The 20,821-nt window shown below is 44.4% G+C and overlaps 1 protein-coding gene across 1 annotated transcript in view; it reads right to left on the minus strand.

The window, feature by feature from the left end:
• SNTB1 (syntrophin beta 1) overlaps nt 1-20,821 on the minus strand; it is a 225,406-nt gene that overhangs the window by 3,723 nt on the left and 200,862 nt on the right. The window contains exons 5-6 of the mRNA XM_021688766.1: nt 7,892-8,088; nt 2,129-2,319 (exon numbers count right to left, since the gene is read on the minus strand). Of these exons, the coding sequence (XP_021544441.1) occupies nt 2,129-2,319; nt 7,892-8,088 (388 nt within the window). The remainder of the gene's footprint in view (nt 1-2,128; nt 2,320-7,891; nt 8,089-20,821) is intronic.

A 20,821-nucleotide genomic window follows, 5' to 3' on the forward strand; every position in this document is an offset into this window, starting at 1 on the left:
TTGGACAAGTCACTTAAAATTTTCCCCAGTCCTCCCAAATTCACAGGGTAACTAGAGTATTAAATGAGATACTGTGTGTGAAAACTCAGAATGGGGAAGCCATGCTGCTAAGCAGCTGTGTCCCCACTGTCCTATGCCCTTGGATTGCTATAAGCATGGGCGTCGCCTGTTAAGGCCCCTGCTAAAGTCTTACCCTTCTCAGCGTGTTCCTACGTGTGGCCCAGCACATGACCAGAGAGTAAGAGTCAGGTGGAATTTTTATCACCTAAGTCAGGAAAACTGGAGGAGTTGTTCCCAATTCTCTTCTGCTGATGACACTGTTGGGGAGCAACCACCTGGATGTATAATAACATCTAGCAAAGTTAGGGTTGTATTTATCATTAATCAGGCACTGTGCTAAATATTTCCTCTACACCGTCTTATTTAAGTCTCACAAAACCCCTGTGAGCTTATTGCCATTATCTGCATGTTTTATATGGAAAACTAAGATTTGAAGAAGTTCTAAAACTTTCTGAGATCACAGATCTTACAGGGGAGAGGAGGTATGGCCAGAGTCAAGATGGAACCACGGTATTCAGTCTCACTAACACAGAAAGCAACTTTTGGAAGGAACCTACTTCAGTCACTGTATTTTATGGACAGAGAGACTCAGATCCAGAGACATAAAGGATTTGCCCAAGACAATTGGTGAGTTAGTTAGAGACACAGAAAGAAAACATGGGTCTCTTGACCCTCAATTTGTTCCATTTCCTACAGCCCATGTCTGCTCCCTTCGCCAGGAAGGGAGAAGAAAGGCCTGGGGGTGCCTGCCTCCTGGGGTTGCAGAACTAGGCCTGGGGAAGCCGTGCGTGAATTTGCACTTCTCAGCCGAATGGACTGGCAGCAAAACTCAGTCCTGCATACATCTTCCAAGTCAGGTTGTAATTACGGGCTTCAGAAAGGCTGAAATTTAGACATAAGTGATTTTCCTCACAGGCAAAAATAGCCTTGATTTTTCAAGCTAAGGCTAAGGCTAAGAGCCTTTTGTCTTTTGGGTTTTGGTTTGTTTTTGTTTTTTGTGGTTTTTTTGTTTTGTTTGTTTTGTTTGGCTAGGGAGCAGTCAGTCACCTTTAGGAAAGAGCACTCAGTGGAATGATTGATAGAGTAGCAACTGAACTATAAGTGTTCTTAGTAAAATGGACTTTCATTCAAATCACTTGTTTGTTTCCAAACTGCTGCTTCAGGCTGAACTTAACTCATTGCAACACGCAACCAACAACGCTGGTGTGGCGGCATCCACAACAGCCGTGCTCCGACTGGGAAATGAAGGCCTTATCAAGTGTGATCTCAGCTCTCCCCTTCGGTCAGCTCCTGCTCAGTCCCCCTGAATGGTTTCCAGAGAAGTACCAGTCCAGTCCCACGGGAGAAATCGCTGAACGGGCTGGAGGCGAAGGGAGGGATGGAGGAAGGCCAGAAGCTTCAAAATTGAGCTTTACCTCTGCATTTTATCTATTCCCCATCCCTGTTATCAAGCGGAAGTCAATGGATATTTGTTGACTAACCTAGTGACTTAGGAAGGACTTAAAGAGAGCCTAGTTATTACAGAATCAAGGTCCTCTTAAAAGTTCGGCATTTGACGGCTTAAATGAGATGCTAGGTCTTCCTGAGAGTGTCAATAACTATACGAGCTTCGAAGTTCAAATAGAGAGGAAGAAAAAAGAAAAACATGGTTAGAGCTCATTTGCCCACTTATTCTACAGGAACACCAGCTGAGGTCAACTAGAATTGAAAGTAACCACAATCAGTTGATTCTGAATATCTGAGCTTTATATATTTGATACATGTTCTATATTTGAACTGCGAGCCCTCACAGATGTGTTGCCCCATGAAAAATATATGAAATCACGCTGTCTACAGAAATACACTTAGAGGGGCGCCTGGGTGGCTCAGTCGTTAAGCGTCTGCCTTCGGCTCAGGTCATGATCCCGGGGTCCTGGGATCGAGCCCAACATCAGGCTCCCTGCTCCGCGGAAGCCTGCTTCTCCCTCTCCCACTCCCCCTGCTTGTGTTCCCTCTCTCGCTGGGTCTCTCTCTGTCAAATAAATAAATAAAATTCTTTTAAAAAATTTAAAAAAAGAAATACACTTACAATCTCTCCATCTTTGCCTCCAAAATCTAAATACAGCATCCTGATTCCATCATCTGAAGACATTTTCAGCTTTTCATAGGGAGACTGCATGATTGTCTTGGGAAAGGCACCCTCCTGTGGTTCAGTGGTAATAGAAAATCCATTCTCATAATGTACGGTCAGGCGGCACTCCTGGTTTTTGTAGGTGCAAGCTGAGGGGAGAGGAGAGAGTGCGATATCAACAGCAAGTTCGTCCATTCTCCCGGGCACTTACCTTGCAAGCCTCCTCAGTCCCAGGGCCAGCCACACATTTCTTCTCAAGTTGAAAACTAGTCGTTGCTCATGAAAATATTCTCCTTGGACTGATTTTGATGTTGTAATTTAACTTGTCCCATGAAACCAAGGGAGATAAGCTGGAAGAATTCCTTTTGCCGGGATTTACTGAATTTTATCTGGCCTCCAGCCCTTATCTGACCCTCTGACAGCACATAGGCAGACGGGCGTACTTGCCTTCCACTGGCCTTGTCTCGGGGGTCGGGGGGGAAAAAACTGACATTTGATTGAGGGTAAGCTAGCTCTGAGTTGTCATCGTCATGCACGCACACACGCACCCCATTGCCATGCCCACCACCTGGGGAACGGAGTGAGCATTCCTCCATTCCATTACCAATATTAACAAGTGTAACATACCTAAGAAGTCGGGAGTAAGTCACTTAAAAATAATCCCATTTTTAATTTTTAAAAGGTCAAACGAAGCTCATTTTATAAATAGAAATGAGTGTTTTAAAACTTTCCCAGGCGATCTAATGATTGTGGGTCCTGGGGAAGCTGGGTTGCAGAGAGATCTCAGAGGTGGCTCCTTCCATGGAGAAGGCTGTTCCCCGTCTCTGCCCAGTGTGACACTCAGGAACCGCTCAGGGGGTGGTCACAAGGGACTCTCTGATCCAAAGAAACAAAACTAAAACCTCTTGATCAGGACAGCTTTTATGCGTGGTCCTCACTGCATTTAGGAAAACGGATCAGTACTCGAAGCGTATGAGCTGGACGGGGGACTGCCCCAGAATCCTAGTTCCTATTTAGGAAGACTTGTGAAGGTTTAAACCTTTGATCAAAGAGTTCTGAAAAAGGTTATTAAGTATCAGATTGGATTTTTTGCCTCACAGAACACCACATTTAACAGAACCCGGCAAGTAAATTGGCTCAGACCTTCACAGACATCTGAAAGCTCTTTAGGGAAACCAGGACATTTTCCTGGCTGGGGATGGGGTTTGGAAAGAGTAAGAGTCAGGGCATTTTGACTGCGCGGTACCATCCTTAGCTCAGCTCGGCTTTAGAAGCCAGACTGAACTTCACCTTGCCCCAAACTTCTGAAGCAGGACCTAAGCTTAATATGACAGGTGAAAAAAAGCAAAGCTCAGACAGGTGAAATGTGTCACAACTGAGGTGGCTTAGAATTCAAAATTCAAGTTCTTTCCACTCGGTGCCATGTATCTTTCTCATACTCTGGCAGTCAGGATACAGAGGGATGTGGAGAGGGACCTTGGCAAAGAGAGTAGTAACTGTACGGCCGGGGGGGCCTTCAAGGTTTGGGGAAAGAAATAGGGGACTCTATCTGCTCACAGAATGAGGTGGCTTTTAACTGAAGCTCTGGTGAAAAGTGTACCCCTTCCTCCAACTTCCCACAGGCATCTTTCAATTTGTAACTACGGGTTGGTGCACTACACTCTCTAATAGATCTCTGAGTCCTTCTGAGCTACAGGCCCTCCGTAAATCTCATCTTCTCCGAAGGTCCGCAGACCACTGCCATCCCCGCAGTCCTGGGATGACCAAAGACAGTGGCATGGTGTAGGTATGGCTTCCCATCTTGAATCCTTATTTTTGACACTCTTTACTTCTGTTCTGTAGAACAAGTGGGCAAATGAGCTCTAACCATGTTTTTCTTTTTTCTTCCTCTGTATTTGAACTTTAAAGCTATGCCCTCAGATACTCAGAATCAACTGATTGTGGTTACTTTCAATTCTAGTTGACCTCAGCTGGTGTTCGCGGTCTTTATATAATGGAACTGATTATCTGAAGACGTTCTCAATCCACACAGGACAAATCGAACACATTAGCAAGTTAATTGAAGCTCTGATTAAAACATAAGCCCCGTTCCCCAACTCCCTGAAGGCATCTTTCAATCTGTAACTGGGTTGCACCTGTGGTCATTCCAGAATTTCTTCTCTCCCTAGAAATGCTAGTTCAGTGCACACAGTGCTTTGTTATTTCCCTTGGCTGGTCTACCAAGAGCCCCATGGCTTTCCTATCCAAGTAGAGTTCAGCTTATTGAGAGAGAAAGATTTTACAAAATCTGTGAAATGTAAACTAAACCAAATCCCCTTGGCCTTCTCCATTCTTTCCTAGAACACTCCTGAATTTGTTGCAAGGAGCGTGAACTTCTCCAGCATTTACACATATCAGTTCATTAAGTCTAGTTTTCTGGTTTTCCAACTCTCAGGTCCAACACTCTAGTTTTTCTTGCCATACAGACTCAGCATAAAAATAAGAGCTTCGGTGACACTCTCAAATGTTTCCAGCAATGATGGGAAATGGTGGGGGGCACCAATCCGTTTCAGGGTAATTACAAAAAGACACTGATTTTGTTGGAGTTGCTGCCGCAGACATTCTACAAAACATCTGGTTTTTCATGTTTGCATGAGCAAAGGAAATGTGGAGAAACCCCAGCACACACTAACGTGTGTGCCATCTTTTCAACTACTCCTGGGTGGGAGTTGCTCCTGGGGGAGGTTGCTCCCTGGTGCAGTGCTGCTCCCAGAGGGCTCCATGGCCCAGCAGCATCCACACCAAATGGGACGTTATCAGGTACAAATTCTTGGGCCCCAACCCCAAACGGCTAAATCACAATCTCTGGGGGTGGAGGTCAGCAATCTGGGGCTTTTAGGGGTAAAACAAAAAGAACTTTACTTCTATTGTTGTTTTCAGCGTGGCTGAAGTTTGGAAACGCTGTATCTAAGATGTCTTGTGGGAAATCTGTTCCTCTAGAGCAGAGCTGTATAAGAGGATGCTGTGCCGTGAGGGAAATGTTCTAGGTTTGCACCATCCAACATGGTAGCCATTAGGTAGGCACACGTGGTGACTGAGCCCTGGAAATGTGGCTCGTGTGACTGAGGAATTCATTTAATTTTCATTACATTACACTTAAATAGCCACACATGACCAGAAGCTAGCATACTGGACAGCACAGGTCTGGGGAAATAATGCCAAGAGTAACAACTAATACGAACATGTAGTGAGTGCTTACTTATGTGTCAAGCACCGTGCTAGGAGCTTTACATGGACTATTTCTCTTCATTCTTGACAACTCTATGAGGTGGGTACTATTATTTCCTTCTTTTTTACAGATGAAGAAAACAAGAGATGCAAGTAAGAGTAAGAGATTAAGGAAGAAATAGGAGGGGCGCCTGGGTGGCTCAGTTGGTTAAGCGACTGCCTTCGGCTCAGGTCGTGATCTCAGGGTCCTGGGATCGAGCCCCACGTCGGGCTCCCTGCTCGGTGGAGAGCCTGCTTCTTCCTCTCCCTCTGCCTCTGCCTCTCTCTCTCTCTCTGCTTCTCATGAATAACTAAATAAAATCTTAAAAAGAAAGAAATAGGACTGGAATTTGAATTCAGGCCTTTCTGACTTAAATCCCACACTGTGGCTATTGCCTTGTACTGGTTCCTCAGAGACAGAGAGAAATGAAAGAACAGGCAAGAAAACATGATAGAAGAGGGTGAGCAGAGAGTATTCTTTTTTTTTTTTTTTAAAGATTTTATTTATTTATTTGACAGAGAGAGACACAGCGAGAGAGGGAACATAAGCAGGGGGAGGGGGAGAGGGAGAAGCAGGCTTCCCGCCGAGCAGGGAGCCCGATGCGGGGCTCGATCCCAGGACCCTGGGATCATGACCTGAGCCGAAGGCAGACGCTTAACGAGTGAGCCACCCAGGCGCCCGAGCAGAGAGTATTCTAAGAAACAACCCTGTGGGACTTAAAGGTGGATTTACTGGAAGACTGTTGTTCAGGATACCAGCTACTCTGTCACATATGGCCTCCTTGCGAGTGACGGAAGGAGACCTGGAAGAGGGGCTGGTCTTCGATCTCAGAACCAGAAACAATCTTAGATCTCAGAACCAGGAGCAGTAGCATCATGGACACTGTTAACGGTACATTGTGCTGGCTGCTGAAAATCACTGGGTTCATATGGAATCCACCTTAGCAAATGTACAAGATTTTATTTTTTTAAAGATTTATGTATTTATTTCAGAGAGGTGGGAAGGGCCAGAGGGAGAGGGAGAGAGAACCTCAAGCAGACTCTGTGCTGAGCGTGGAGCCCGATGCGGGGCTGGATTTCATGACCATGATTTCAAGATCATGATCTGAGCCAAAACCAAGAATTGGATGCTTGACTGACTGAGCCACCCAGGGGCCCCAATGTACAAGATTTTACAGTATATACTTAGCTTATTCATTTTAGCTGAGATTCGTATTAGTTTCTAGTCTCCAATTTTACCTTTGCCCAATTAAAAAATTAAATTATCTATATATTTACATATAGATGCATTTATATCTGTCATCTATCCATCACCTATCAATCATCTGATTTGGAGAGTGGCATGAAAATCATTTATCACAGCAGCCTGAACAGAATTGCTGGGTTTTGACCAGTGGTACAGGAGTGAGATCCATGTCTCTGTAGACACTAGAGTCAATGAAGAATGGTCTTTAGAATGACACAACATAGCGTTAAAATCAGTTCTGTCATTTATTAGTTGTGAGATCCTGGACAAGTTACTTAACCTTTCCTTAAGGGTTTGCTTCCGGATTCGGTAAAATCAGATTGGCAAGGGAATTGTGAGGATTATATAAGATAAGGCAATGATTTGCAACCCGGGACACACACACATACCCCTGAATCCAAAGTTCCACAAATCTAAGCAATATTTACACTGATATGTGTATTCCATTTAATTTAATTTTTTAAATGTTGGTCTTGCCTCGACTCATTGACTTCTGGACCCACAGCAGGATTGTTTCTCATAGTGTGGAAAACACGGAGAGACATTATATGAAATGCCTGGCACGTCGTGAGTACACTCAATAAACAGGACAGTATAGAAGGGTTCTTCCTTCTGCACACATGTAACCCACATAAATAATCCATGTAAATCCCACTTCCCGCACTCACTAGTCCTTTCTTAGGGCTCTGCATGAACGGGGCTGTGCTCACCATGTGGTCCCTCCATCCTGCCTCGGCTTCAACATTCAGACCAGTGGCCCGGTGGCTCTTCCCAAGGCTCTGCCCTTTGCTGTTGGAAACCCCCCCCCCCCCACCCAGATGCCTCTGTTTCCTGCTCTTTTTCACAAACCCGTGCCCCAGTTTCTGGATCAACTCCGTGAGCTACCAAAATTATTATTTCCAAGAATTTTATTCTGTGATAATTACCCAGGGTCCATCTCTATGTTTGTAACAAGAACCTGCTGGTTGGTGCCTCGAAGCTCGTACCTGCAGCAAGCCCCCCTGGGGTCACAGTCAGGAAAACGACATCTGACTCCCTGAATTACCAACTTTTCTGGAATGGAGATGGGAAAAGGCTTACATTTGAGTAGGGCATACAGTGCCCTAATTTGGAAGAATCTGAGTTCACTTCTGGAATTCCAAACAGCCCAGAAGGCCAATACTGGAAACCACATTGAGGCTGGGATGGAGTAGAGGGTGTGCTGGTGCTGGAGAGCCCGGGGTGCTCACCGGTAGTGACTTCGGTGACCAGTTCCGCCGAGTTGTGGCAGCCCTGCACGATGCTCCTCGTCCAGTGGGAGAGGTCCCTGCTGGTCTCGGCCCTGAACAGGTGTGTTTCAATCCCCTGCCTGGTGCCCGTTCGTGTCGCGAAGGACAGATCCACACCAGCCTGGGGCGATCCTTTGCCTGGACCTGAATGGACCAGCCTGTTGAGAGAGAGAAAGAGAGAGAGACAGAAAATCATCGGACTGGAAACCACTGTGTTCCCCTGACTTGTCACCTGGTACAAAGCTCCCAAATTGGTGATTTGCTCTCGGTTTTCTGCCCTAGAACCAAAGGGTCCGCTCTAGCACCCGTGTTCACTGTGGTTTTTCTGCCTTCTGCGCAGCTAGTTCGTCCCCAGGGCTAGAGTGAGACTTAAAGGTGCCTGGGACTGCGTCTGGTGACACATGCAGAGTTGCATGACATGGCTTTAATGAGACAAATTCAACTATACTCACTCAGCCAAAAAGAGAATTGAGCAAGTGCAAAAGAGAACAATTTAAATAGTGTGTCAACCCTTTCCTCTCCATTCCATTCCCGGACATGTGTATGTCCCAGGGTGAGCATGACACTGTTCCCTGCGTTAGGCTGCATTCCCCTGTGTTTCTTGTAGTTTGGAGCATCTGGCTGCACCGAATGTCCTTCTGGGCACGCGTCCGTCGAGCACACAGCCTCCCCGTGCAAGCAAAACCACCAGGAGACTCAATGAAGCAGCAGCAATCTGTGCCCTTGTGTTAAAGCCCAGGAAGAGCTAGCCATGCCGGGCTTCCTGAGAACTGGAAGAGAATTGCACTTTATGGGAGATTTCAGGGATTTCCGAGAGTGATTTTTTTACCACACGATGTTCACACTGACTTTAAAACACATGCTCAGCATAAAATGTGACTCCCATAGTACATATTTTCCGAAAGGCCAGATGGAAAAAATGAGGACTCTCAGATTCTGAGTGCTACCTTCTGAGCACGCACAGGCTCCTACTTCTCACGTGTCCCCTTTAAACCCCTGGATCTCTCCTGTTCTCTCCTGCTCCTTGATATCTCAACCCCCACTGGGGAGAAATGCTCCTATCAATAATTTGCAGGATAGCGCGAGTATAATTTAGTAAATGTTACTTCTCCCCAGGATATTTGCATTTCCAGCCTTATCTTTTAATATAGAAAGAAATACTACCATTTGCTAGAGAAATGCCAGGTGTCTATTCACCTTGGTGCACGGGAGAGGTACTTTCTTAGGCAAGGGGCTTATTCCCTCCAGATTAAAAATTGCACAAAGGAAATGCAAAAGCTTATTTTCTCTCATAAGCTTAAATATTATAGAGCAAAATTACTGGTGAACTAAAACATCGCACGCTGTTGAATTTCTAGCAACGAGCTTGTTGTATAACTCTGAGGAGATTTCTTTTACCCACAAAGCTGGTATTGGGGAAGGGGTGGTTTGCAATGCTGACTTGAAGAAAAAGGTTCGTTGAAAAACTTTTTGGGTGTAAAATTCTTTGAAGATAGCGAAGTTTCCAAGAGATTATAATGAATGTTTCCAAGAATGTGGAGAAAAGGGAACCCCTGCATACTGTTGGTGGGCATGTAAATTGGTGCAGCCATTATGGAAAACAGTATGGAGGTTGTGCAAAAAAAAATTAAAACTAGAACTACCAGATCTAGCAATTCCACCTCTGAGAATATGTCTGAAGGAAGCAAAATCAGTATCTCAAAGAGATAGCTACAACCCCATGTTCTTTGCAGCACTATTCACAATAGCCAAGATATAGAAACAACCTACATGTCCATTGATGGATAAATGGATAAAGAAAATGTGGCATGTGCGCACATGCACGCACACACACACACACACACACACACTGGAATATTATTCAGCCTTAAAAAGGAAGGAAATCCTGCCATTTGCAACAACATGGATGAGCCTGGAGGGCATTATGGCTAAGTAAAATAAGCCAGACAGAGAAAGACAATACCGGCTGGTACCATTCATATATGGAATCTGAAAAAAGTCAAACTCATAGAAACAGAGCAGAATGATGGTTGCCTGGGGCTAGAAGGTGGGAGAAATGGGGAGATGTTGGTCAAAGGGTACAAACTTTTAAAACTTTTAGTTATAAGATGAATAAGTTTTGAGGATCTAATGTATAGCATGGTGACTACACTTAATAATACTGTATTGTATACTTGAAATTTGCTAAGAGAGTAGATCTAAACATCCCCCCCCACACACACACATGCCCAAAAAGTAACTAGGTGAGGTGATAGGTGTATTAATTAACTTGATTGTGGTAAATCATTTCACAATGCATATGTATATGAAATGATTGTATTGTGCATTTTAAATTTTATCAATTATACCTCAATAAAAAATAATAATAAGAGAGGAGTTCCATGAATCTCACTGAGAGAAGAATCTGGGACAGTGTGCTGACCTGGGTTTAAAAATCTAGGTGAGGCTAAAGGAAAAACAAAGCATTTCTCAAAAGCCTGCCATGGGTTTTAAAGGGACTGAGGGTCAGGTAAAAAATCATTAAGGAAAGGTACGTATAAAAAACCGAGAGTTTATATTGTTTTCTTAGTTGCTCAAAAATTGTTTTTATACTCGAAGGTGTTTACATTTTAGTTGCTTCAGGAAATACACCTAACCTCTTCCTTTTTAAAATCTTAAAATCTGTATCAGTTGGGGGTGCGTGGCTGGCTCAGTCGGAAGAGCAGGTGACTCTTGATCTCAGGGTGGTGAGATCGAGCCTCACGTGGGGTGTAGAGATTACTTAAATAATTGAAATAATCTATGAAATCTATGAAATAATAACATTAATAATAATACTGTAAACTCTCCACGTTCAGCACAAACCTAGCTTATGGTTTGTACTAAATGCCATTCCCATACCCTTTCCGTAGCTCTTAGTGCCTCTACCCTCAGATTCCTTATTTTAAAAATGCAATTGCTGCCTCCTATGCTTGGGATTCAATATAATAAGCTACATAAAGCACTTCATCCAGTGCTTAGTGATCATAAGAAGCATTCCGTAAACACTAGTTCCCTTATGCTTTCCCTAGCCTGACATGTTCTCACTTTCCATCCCTAAGTTTCCACCAAGGGAACATCAACTCTGTCACAATCCAGGGCCAGGGGAAATGTAACACAGAGGCACAGGCGAAGGGAGAAGAAGATGTACCATCCTCGTGGAGAGTGTCACTTGTTTGTGAATTTCCTACCAATATTAATTCTTCTCAAGAGAGATTATAAAATTGAAGCCAATAATAACTGGAAAATGCAATTTGTTGGAAAACTTGCAGTTGGCAGATCTGGGTATAGGGAATGAAATTATTAACCAATGGGCGCCTGGGTGGCTCAGTCGGTTAAGCGACTGCCTTCGGCTCAGGTCATGATCCTGGAGTCCCGGGATCGAGTCCCGCGTCGGGCTCCCTGCTCGGCGGGGAGTCTGCTTCTCCCTCTGACCCTCCTCCCCCTCATGTTCTCTGTCTCTCATTCTCTCTGTCTCAAATAAATAAAATCTTAAAAAAAAATTCTTAAAAAAAAAAAAGAAATTATTAACCAAGTGTAACGAGGTGTGAGAAAGGCCTGGATCTAGCTGATGGACACGGGGCACAGGGAGTCCTTCATTGGGAAACTCGGGGAGTTACAGGAAGTAACGATGAGAAAAGAGCCTTTGGAGGGAGGACTACCCTGCTGTACTTCGTTATTCGTCTCATCACCAAATTTCATTCGTTGAACAGAAAAAGGAAGAGGAGAAATTGATTTTTCCACTAATCAAGCATGAATTATCTAGTATCTCTATTAAAGAACAAATTGATTTGCTATCTGAAGAAGAGCAGACATGCTGAATAATGCATTCTTTTGAATACACCAGTATTGGTTAATGAAACGTGCAGAGCTGTATGTAAACAATCAGATAAAGCAAACTGTCTTTTCCACTACCTACTGTGCATATTGGTAACAAAAAGATACTTTTCCAGATTAAAATCGAGTGACCTACAGGGGCACCTAGATGGCTCAGTTGGTTACGCATCCGACTCTTGGTTTCAGCTCAGGTCCTGATCTCAGGGTCCTGGGATCGAGCCCTGCGTCTGGCTCACCACTCAGCATGGTGTCTGCTTGGGTTTCTCTCTCCTTCTCCCTCTGCCCCTCCATACTCCCCCCTCAAATAAATAAGTAAATCTTAAAAAAAAAAAAAAATCAAGTAAGCTACACCCAATATCCACACGATGCATATGGATACACTCCTCTGGGTGGAGTATTACACAGACCTTGAAAATTATTTTATAAACACACATGGCAAATGTGGGGAAATGTATATAGATCTATTGAAAATCTCTAAGCATGCAATTCAACTATGTAAGAGAAAACTTGGAAACAAATCCATTAAAATGTCGAGTAATTTTATGGGTGATTTCATTTCTTCTAATTTTTTTTTATCTTAAAATTTTCCATTCCACTGAAAATTTCCATTCCACTGAAAAATACCTACAATTCTGACTCAGCGTGTCATACATGTTTTGTCTGTCGTTTGTTTAACATTAGTGTCAAGTCAGGATTGGAATACCTGATGAGCTTCCTCTATGTCCTCTTACATGTGCTTATGTCTGGGTTATTCTAAATTGTCCTCGTCTAGCTCTTCAGACTTAACACCTGCAGTGGAATGGTCTTTCTCAACGTGAAGCTAACTGAGCTGTGTGGGATGAAACCTACATCTGTGGCCTCATTAATCCCTTACAGGAACCAACTGGCCTCCAGCAAATGAGACAGAAGAGACGCTGAGACCTGCCAGTTGAAGTTACAGAATGCTTTTGGATTTTCGGGGGTGCTATGAGGGGCCTTAGGGGAGCTTCCTGCTCTGTTCAAGTCTTCTCTCTACCTTCAAATGACCACCAAAAAAGTCACTAAGTCATTCATTCATTCAATCAATCAGTAAAGATTTTGCCATTCGCCAACTGATATATCCTACCAACATTTATGGAACACTGTTATGGACTGAACTGTGTCCCCCTAAAATTCATAGGTTGAAGCCCTGACCCCAAGTGTTGACTGTATTTGGAAACAGGGCCTATAATGAGCTAATAAAGTTTAAGTGAAGGCATAAGGGTGGGGCCTCAACCAATAGGAGGGCGCCCTTACGAGAAAAGAAGGAGATGCCAGAGATCTCTCTCCCTCCACACACACACACAGTGGAAAGGCCAGGTGAGGACAGAGCAAGAAGGCAGCTGTCTATAAGCCAGGAAGGAAACCCTCATTAGAAACCAACCCTGATGGCACCTTGATCTTGGACTCCTAGTCTCCAGAACTGTGAGAAAATAAGTTTCTGTTGCACATGCCACCTGCTTTGCAGTATTTTGTTATGACAGCCCTAGCCAACTAATAAAAGCACCTACTCTATGCAAAGCCAAGGCTAGGCACGGGTGAGTAGAACAGATGTGACCCAAGTTCAACAGGAAAAATGCCCTCTTCCCTCCGATTACCACAAACTCTTCACTCCAGGTTCTGCCCCCGTTCTTGGGAGACCCAATCCTAGAATATGGAAGAAAGTCAGAACCAGTCTCTGGCAGATGACAAGTAGAAGAGATGAACCAGGGTCAGATGGATGGGTGGAGAATTATTCCTCTTCATTGGGGCAGCCCGATTATTATGGAGGTCTTTCTCCAGAGGGTGAACCGGAACCTGGAGTAAAAGCTGTCCCATCAACAATGAAGAGCAGCGGATCCCGACACAAGGACAAAGAGGAACCCTACATTTGTCAACATCTTTATCATTTCATTCCTATCAAGATGTTGGAAATAATAGATTTCCTTATTCTTTATAGCCTCTCCAGCTAATTGCTTTTAATTGTCAATAGTAGTAAGCTGGAGACAATACAAAGAGATGCCATCTTGAGAAGTCCGAACAGAGATGTTTTATAAATCATGGCATTGCAAAAATGAGACAAGGCCACTTGACAAGCTACGACCAAGATCCTTTCTCTTACCTCTTTTTAGTTATGTGGGCTGCCACCGGGTTAAGAGTGGCAGCTACAAGGAAGAGATAGAGAAAAACAGTGGCATGATTACATTTATAAATGTTCTGTGAAATCTTTCTCGACATGAATTTGTATTGGCCTATTTCCAACTCCACCCAATAAAATACTATCGGCTATACAATACTGGATACCGTATCGTCCAACTGTTCACTGAGCATCTCAGGGCTCCCAGGCACCTCCGATCAACATAAACTGAAGCAATATCGCCTAAGTTCCTTAAGATCTTAAGTACCCAATACCTGGGTTCCAAATTAAGTAACACCAGGACCCACAAGGGCCACGTCCATTGCAAAGGACAGGATGTTTTCACTGGGAGTCAAACCACTATTCAAAAGAAACAGTCATGTAGATGGGAGATTGAGGGTCCACACAAGGGGAGTTTTCCTAACAGTGGCAAAGAAGACATGAGTGGCTATGTTTAGATGTCTGTGGTGTGCGAAGGTAAGGAAGAGGCAGCTGGCCTCTCCAGGCCAAAAGTGATATTGATGGATGGCTGAGAGAAGATGACTTGAAACTTCTTGCTTTGCTGCTTTAATGAAAAGAATGTTTTTGAGATGTGAGCCTGAGTAAAGTGCAGTGGAAGCCGAGAAGGGGATGGCATTTGGAAGAGAGCAGCCGGATGCTTTAAATGAACTCAAGTCCTTGCTGGGAAAATTACACACCAACGTACCAGAAGGGCTTAGAGGCTACAGAAGTGAAACTCGGGGTGGTGTGGGGGTGGGGGATCTTTGGGAAATCAGGGAGAACAAGTCAGAGGTTCCAAGACTGGAAAAGTGAAAATTATATCCTGATTTTCAGAACACAGAATAAAGTAGATTCTTTGACCTTGTTCCCAGGCCAAATTCAGTAATGGATTTTTTTCAAGTAACCTTTTTTTTTTTACTTTGGAAAAGAGGAAATAGGAGTTCACGAGGGCCTCTGTGGCTTCCTTACATCAACTGTTTTATCCAGAAACCAGATTACTAGAAAAGGAATAGATGAAGTGAATATTCAGAAAAAACGTATTGACAGTTCCCTTTAATATTCATTTGGACTTAAAAGGAAAAAGTGTTGGGTACCAAGCTTATCAGTTAGAGGAGCCCTTGGTTAAGTGGCCAGAGACATGAAGGGTCAACCGATTTAGGAATGGAAGCAGAGCATGAGCAGATGACCCAAAGCTGGTAAGAAGAAGAAATACAGAATCAAGACATAAGATTGCTAAGTACTGCAGTTAGAGCCCCAAACAAGCAACACCAACAAAGTTAGAATGGGGGAGACTCGGTGTAGAAGCACCACTGGAAATTACCTGGTGGCTGACTCGACTCAGAGCACTAACGCGAATTTAAGATGAATTAATGGAATGAAAGCAGGTGCTGGTCCTGCGTTGCCCTGTACTGATCAGGCCACGCCTAAGACACAGCATTCGGTCCTAGGCACCAAGTTTTCGGAAAGGGCTTCTTCATCCTTCTGTGCCGTGCATCCGTTCGGCAGTGTAACGAAGCCTGCGGATCCCTATTCTGAATAACGTGTATGAATTATAAAGTCAAGAGAATTTCAAAGGAAACCAGTGATACTGAAATACAGCTCCATACAATATCATGATGCTAGAAGACAATGATCAAAACAGCAAAGTACCCAAAACTGTTTCAGAAGGAACGTTGCTTGGAGATATTGGGTCTGGAAAAGAGAAGACATTGTGTGAGGAATGGGAGTGGGGAGGGGGCAGCCACCAATGTCCCCCATGTCTGGGGAAGTGCTCAAGCAAAGGCTGGGCAGTGACTTCCCAGAGACTGTAGAGAGAGTTCTCACCTTGAAAGTCTACGGTTTGATCAACACCATCCCTGAACCTTGGTCCATCTAGGAAGAAGCCCGTTTGGAGCAGAAAATTTGCTTCCGGGGATCTAAGGTGAGGAAGGAGCTCTTCCAGCAAGGCTGAGGCTGCCTACAATGGCAGCCAGGAATGGTTCCCGGGCACCACTCCATAAGGTCCTGTGTTGCTCATGGATCAAAGTTGAGGGCTCCTTGGTAATAATATTGGGGGGAAACAAACTGGCTGTTGGCAGCACAGCATCTGCTGGAGCTCAAGACCAAGTACAGCAGGATCTCCTCAAGGCAGGCACCCCTTCTCCGGACTCCTACACAGCATTTAAGATTTCAACCTCATCTCCCTTACTAGATCCTGATGTTCTTCAGAGAAGGAGACTCGTTGCATCTCTCACTGATTCTGTTGGCTGAATAACTGCATGAATACAAATTTTCCAAAATGTTTTAAAAATATGAGTTCAGGGGCACCTGGGTGGCTCAGTCAGTTAAGCATCTGCCTTCAGCCCAGGTCATGATCCCAGGGTCCTGGGATTGAGACCCACATCGGGCTCCCTACTCAGCAGGGAAGTCTGCCTCTCGCTCTCTGTCTCTCCCCCCGCTCATGCTCTCTCTCTCAAATAAATACAACCTTAAAAAAAAAAAATGAGTTCAATTTTGCAAAGGAAAGTACACACACACACACCCCTGACCTGTTCTGAAATGCTACGAAACACGGGGCAGTAAAAAGGCCCCCTCGTGGGCTCTTCATTTGCAGCCCATATTTGGGAACACATCACCATAGCTGGATTCTGGATACTAAGTAGCAGGTGAATGTCAGCTGGACATTAAGATTTTTTAAAAAGTTATCATGTGCACATTTAGAAAAGTAGGGCATCAGGAGAGAATGCATCTGCCAGAGTTTGTCCCATTCAACAAGGAACAGCCTTTTGACATTCCTCCCAAGATTCTTCCCAAAGATCTTTTGTGATCTGCAGTCTCAAGGGGGACTCTGAAATAGCTATTATTTATGTTTCAATTATTTTATATTTTAAGCTATTTGTGTAGACTTAAAAATATGACCATCTATCTCTTATCTGTGGCAGGACTAAGTGACAGCAACCAAGAGAATGCTGTCTCCCAAGAGAAGATATCTTTCTTACCCAGTGGGAAGAAAATACTGGCACCCTGGGACAGGCTTTCAAGCTGCAATTCACACCCAGTTTCTAAGTTTTATATGAAACTGCGTGAGAAGCCCAAGGACATGCTTTGGTCCCTGGTTATAGAATTCAAACGCACATTCCCATGGTTGGAAGCAAAGCCACAAACTCTAGCAAGACTCTACATTTCCTATTATCTGGGTGTATGAGTAAGTGAACCACTGAAAGGCCCATATAACCTGAGTGGGGCAGGAGAATGAAGCCTTGGATGTGAGGGGACAGAGCAGAGTCGGATAGCCCAACTGAGCTCTTTGCCAACTGGGTGACCTTGACAAGCTACTTAAATCCTCCATGCCTCAGATTCCTGAAAAGCAAACTGGGGATAGCCGTATGCCTACCTCATTGTGTTGTTACTAAGGATGAAATGAGTTATGTGAATACTGCATGGAACAGCACCTGGAACAGAATATATAGGATGAGCAACTGTTATCATTAGTTTGATCAGGGCAGGACTTTTTATTTGATTGTTCCCTGTTGTATGTGTACAACCTAGAACAATTCCAGGCCCATGGCAAGCACTCAGTAAATATTTGTGAAATGAATGACTGAATGAATAGCCAGAATACAAGGAGGACTCTTTTCCAAGAAGTTTGTGATGAATGACTTGCTATGAGATACTACGACTTCTCTCCCACCCTGGGTCTTCCAACCACATGAAACAGTAGCTAATGCTAGATCCAAAGAACTTGGGTTTACATCCACTAAATGCTCATTTCCTGGCGAAAAGTGATCTGGAAAGGTAATGGGGATGAGATGTTCTATGGGATTAGCCTAACATCCATTTCCTGTTTCTTCCTTCAAATCCATCTTTAGCAACTAGTGTTTTCAGCAGTGACTTGGTCGTTTAGGGAGTCAGAGTTACCTTCTTTTTTGGTCTGGGAGTAGAAGGTGACCATTTTGTCAAAAAAGTGAGTCCTTAAGATTTCACGTTCATGGTCAGCATGGATCCAGGCTACCTACATTTAAAGACTTGTCTATAAATGGGTCCCTCACCCAGATAAAAACAAAGGGTGAAATGTTTTCAAATTACTTCTACTGTCCAAAGTGGCTCTCAAGGTGGATTCCACAAGGCTCAGTATGGCTATGGGATAAGCCCACTTGCAGGTCAAATTCTTTGTCTGACGTGGGCGAACTTGGCAGTAAGAAATCCCCTCATTCCCTCAGGAGGCCAGGCAAAATGTATCTCTACCAATAACCAAGGTACTAGACTGCCCACAGTTTCTGCATCCTCACATATGCCCCTCTGCCTGCCTGGTTTTGAGAAAAACAAAAACAAAAAACCCGTCTCACAAAGGATGTTCATGCACTAATTTAATTCTGGATAGGTGTTAGAGAATGTTGCGTAAAATGTTCCATACAAAAACATTATTATTAATATCCTTAATTAAAACAAGAACAGTTGCAGCACACAGATTCTGCCAAATTAGTAAAATTACACGTTAGGTAACTGGGTTGCTAAGCAATATTACAGTCTCATTTTACTTAATTGCTGTAATTAGCATCTCCCAGCAGATGCCACAATGCAAGCCACGCACACACACACACACACACACACACACACACAAAGAAAAGAAAGGAAAACAACTGGAACAACTGGTCAGATCCCTTAAATGGTTCCGGTGCTCTTGAACACTGGCCACCCTAATGGGGCCCAGCAGCCAACAGGTTGTCTAGGCAAGTGAGGGGTAGGTCACTAACAAGCCCACTATACCAGGAAAAGGGGCCACACGCCAGCTTATCAACTACGGGTGGAAAGGAAATTATAGTGAGAGAGAATAATGAGCTCTTCAGGTCACCCACGGATTTCATTCACCCACACACCCACACACTTGCCATGTCTAGAGATGACCAAGGCTTACCATCTGATGGATATTCTCACATCATGACAGTCCAATGTACTGGAAAGTTTTCCTTTTAAGTTAATAGTCTTTTTATCATTTAGCGATCTTTGAACTTTTTTTTTTTAAGATTTTATTTATTTACTCGACAGAGAGAGAGGGATCACAAGCAGGGGGAGCAGGAGGAGAGGGAGAAACAGGCTCCCCGCTGAGCAAGGAGACCGATACGGAACTCGATCCCAGGACTCTGGGATCATGACCTGAGCCGAAGGCAGATGCTTAACTGATGGAGCCATGTAGGCGTCCCGCGATCTTAGAACTTTAATTTTTAAATATATTCTTTGAGTTTTCTGGTTATCTCTTCCATATTCCCTCATCCCACCCATATTTTACTTAGTTCAACATTTATCACCATGAGTAGAGAATATGTATTATAAAAAGATCTTCAAGATGGGGTGCCTGGGTGGCTCAGTTGGTTAAGCGTCTGCCTTTGGCTCAGGTCATGATCCCTGGGTCCTGGGATCAAGCCCCCTGCTCAGCGGGGAGCCTGCTTCTCCCTCTCCCACTCCCCCTGCTTGTGCTCTCTCGCTCTGTCAAATAAATAAATAGAATCTTTAAAAAAAAATCTTCAAGAACTTCTCCATGGAAGGTAATGACAATTAAAATCTGTACTCTTTTACCAGGAAAACGAAACCACGAGTGAATAACCTAAACAATTAGCTTTTATAACACTTGGCTTTTAGCTCTCACATTTTGCACTTTTTAAAAATCCCCCTACCCTCAGCACTTGGTACAATGCTGGCCCCTCACAAGGGACTGTTAAACATTTCCTCAATTGAACTGGACATCCCTGCTCCAAGGAAGAAGCCATCAATAGGCCTGCAGTGTTGTTACAAGTATCATTCAGAACTAGCTTTCTGGGGGGAGCTGAGGGGTTCCAGTCTCCCCACTTCCCTCTCCCTATAAACAAAGCAACAAACTCTTCCTCAGCCCAGTCCTTCTATCTCAACGACTTTAAGACACTATACGAGTCCCTGACAAATGCGGTATTACCTGTGGGATCAAATCTAATTACTTACTAGTTATTCATACATTAATTTCACTGATTTTCCCGATCTCAACAATTGCTAACATTTATCAATCACTTATTGGGTCTCAGTCATAGGCTAAACACTTACATGTACTGTCTTCATTGGTCCTATCGATAACTGTATGAAGCAGAAGAAATGACTGCCCTTCATAAAGATGAGGAGACTCGGGTTCAGAGAAACTGATGTTTTGCCCAAGATTACACTGCAAGTCGAGGTCTCAGGATCCAACTCCTGGTCTGACTCCAAAGTCCGCGGACCTCCTCTGGTGTGAGCTGAGGGGTTGCAGTCTCCCCACTCATCTCCCCTGCTCATCTCCCATCCAACTCCAAGGAGCTGCTGGATTAATAAGAGGGAGGACAAGAGGCCAGCAGTTGGTGTGAACACTGGGATCACCGGGCCAAACGGCATGGGTGGATTTGGAAGGCAGACTCTGCACTTCTCAGTCTGACAGAGTATGGATCCACGGGCCTGCAGATCCTCTCGTGCTACCCTAGGGAATGCCCATGGCACACGCTCACATTCCCCAACAGTGAGGAGGTCTCCGAGGCTTAGCGTGAAAACCACAGGCTGACTGTAATTCAGTGTCTGACACACGCAATTAGCCAAACTTCCCCAGTGGAAAGCGTTCCTAAGCTTTTCGAGGCTGGCCTCAGGGAGCAACTACGTTCAGCACTCAGAAACAGGTTGGTTCCTTAGGCATCAAAGATTACCCAACGTGTTTAATCGAAATGCCAGCATCTTTGGGCTCCCCGTGGAGTCAAAAGAGCCAAGGGCACATTCCTCAGTTCCTGGTCTCCAGGGACCCCAAGCCTTCCCCCGGGGGCCCACAGGCGGGGGAACCGGGCTCAGAGAAGCATCCCTCCGGCTCAGAGAAGCATCCCTCCGTTTGCAAGCTCTGTGCGTCCCGGGCTTTCGCTGACCACTGGGACTGGGCGTGC

Source organism: Neomonachus schauinslandi, chromosome 4 (genome assembly GCF_002201575.2).
Source record: "Neomonachus schauinslandi chromosome 4, ASM220157v2, whole genome shotgun sequence".
NCBI lineage: Eukaryota > Metazoa > Chordata > Mammalia > Carnivora > Phocidae > Neomonachus > Neomonachus schauinslandi.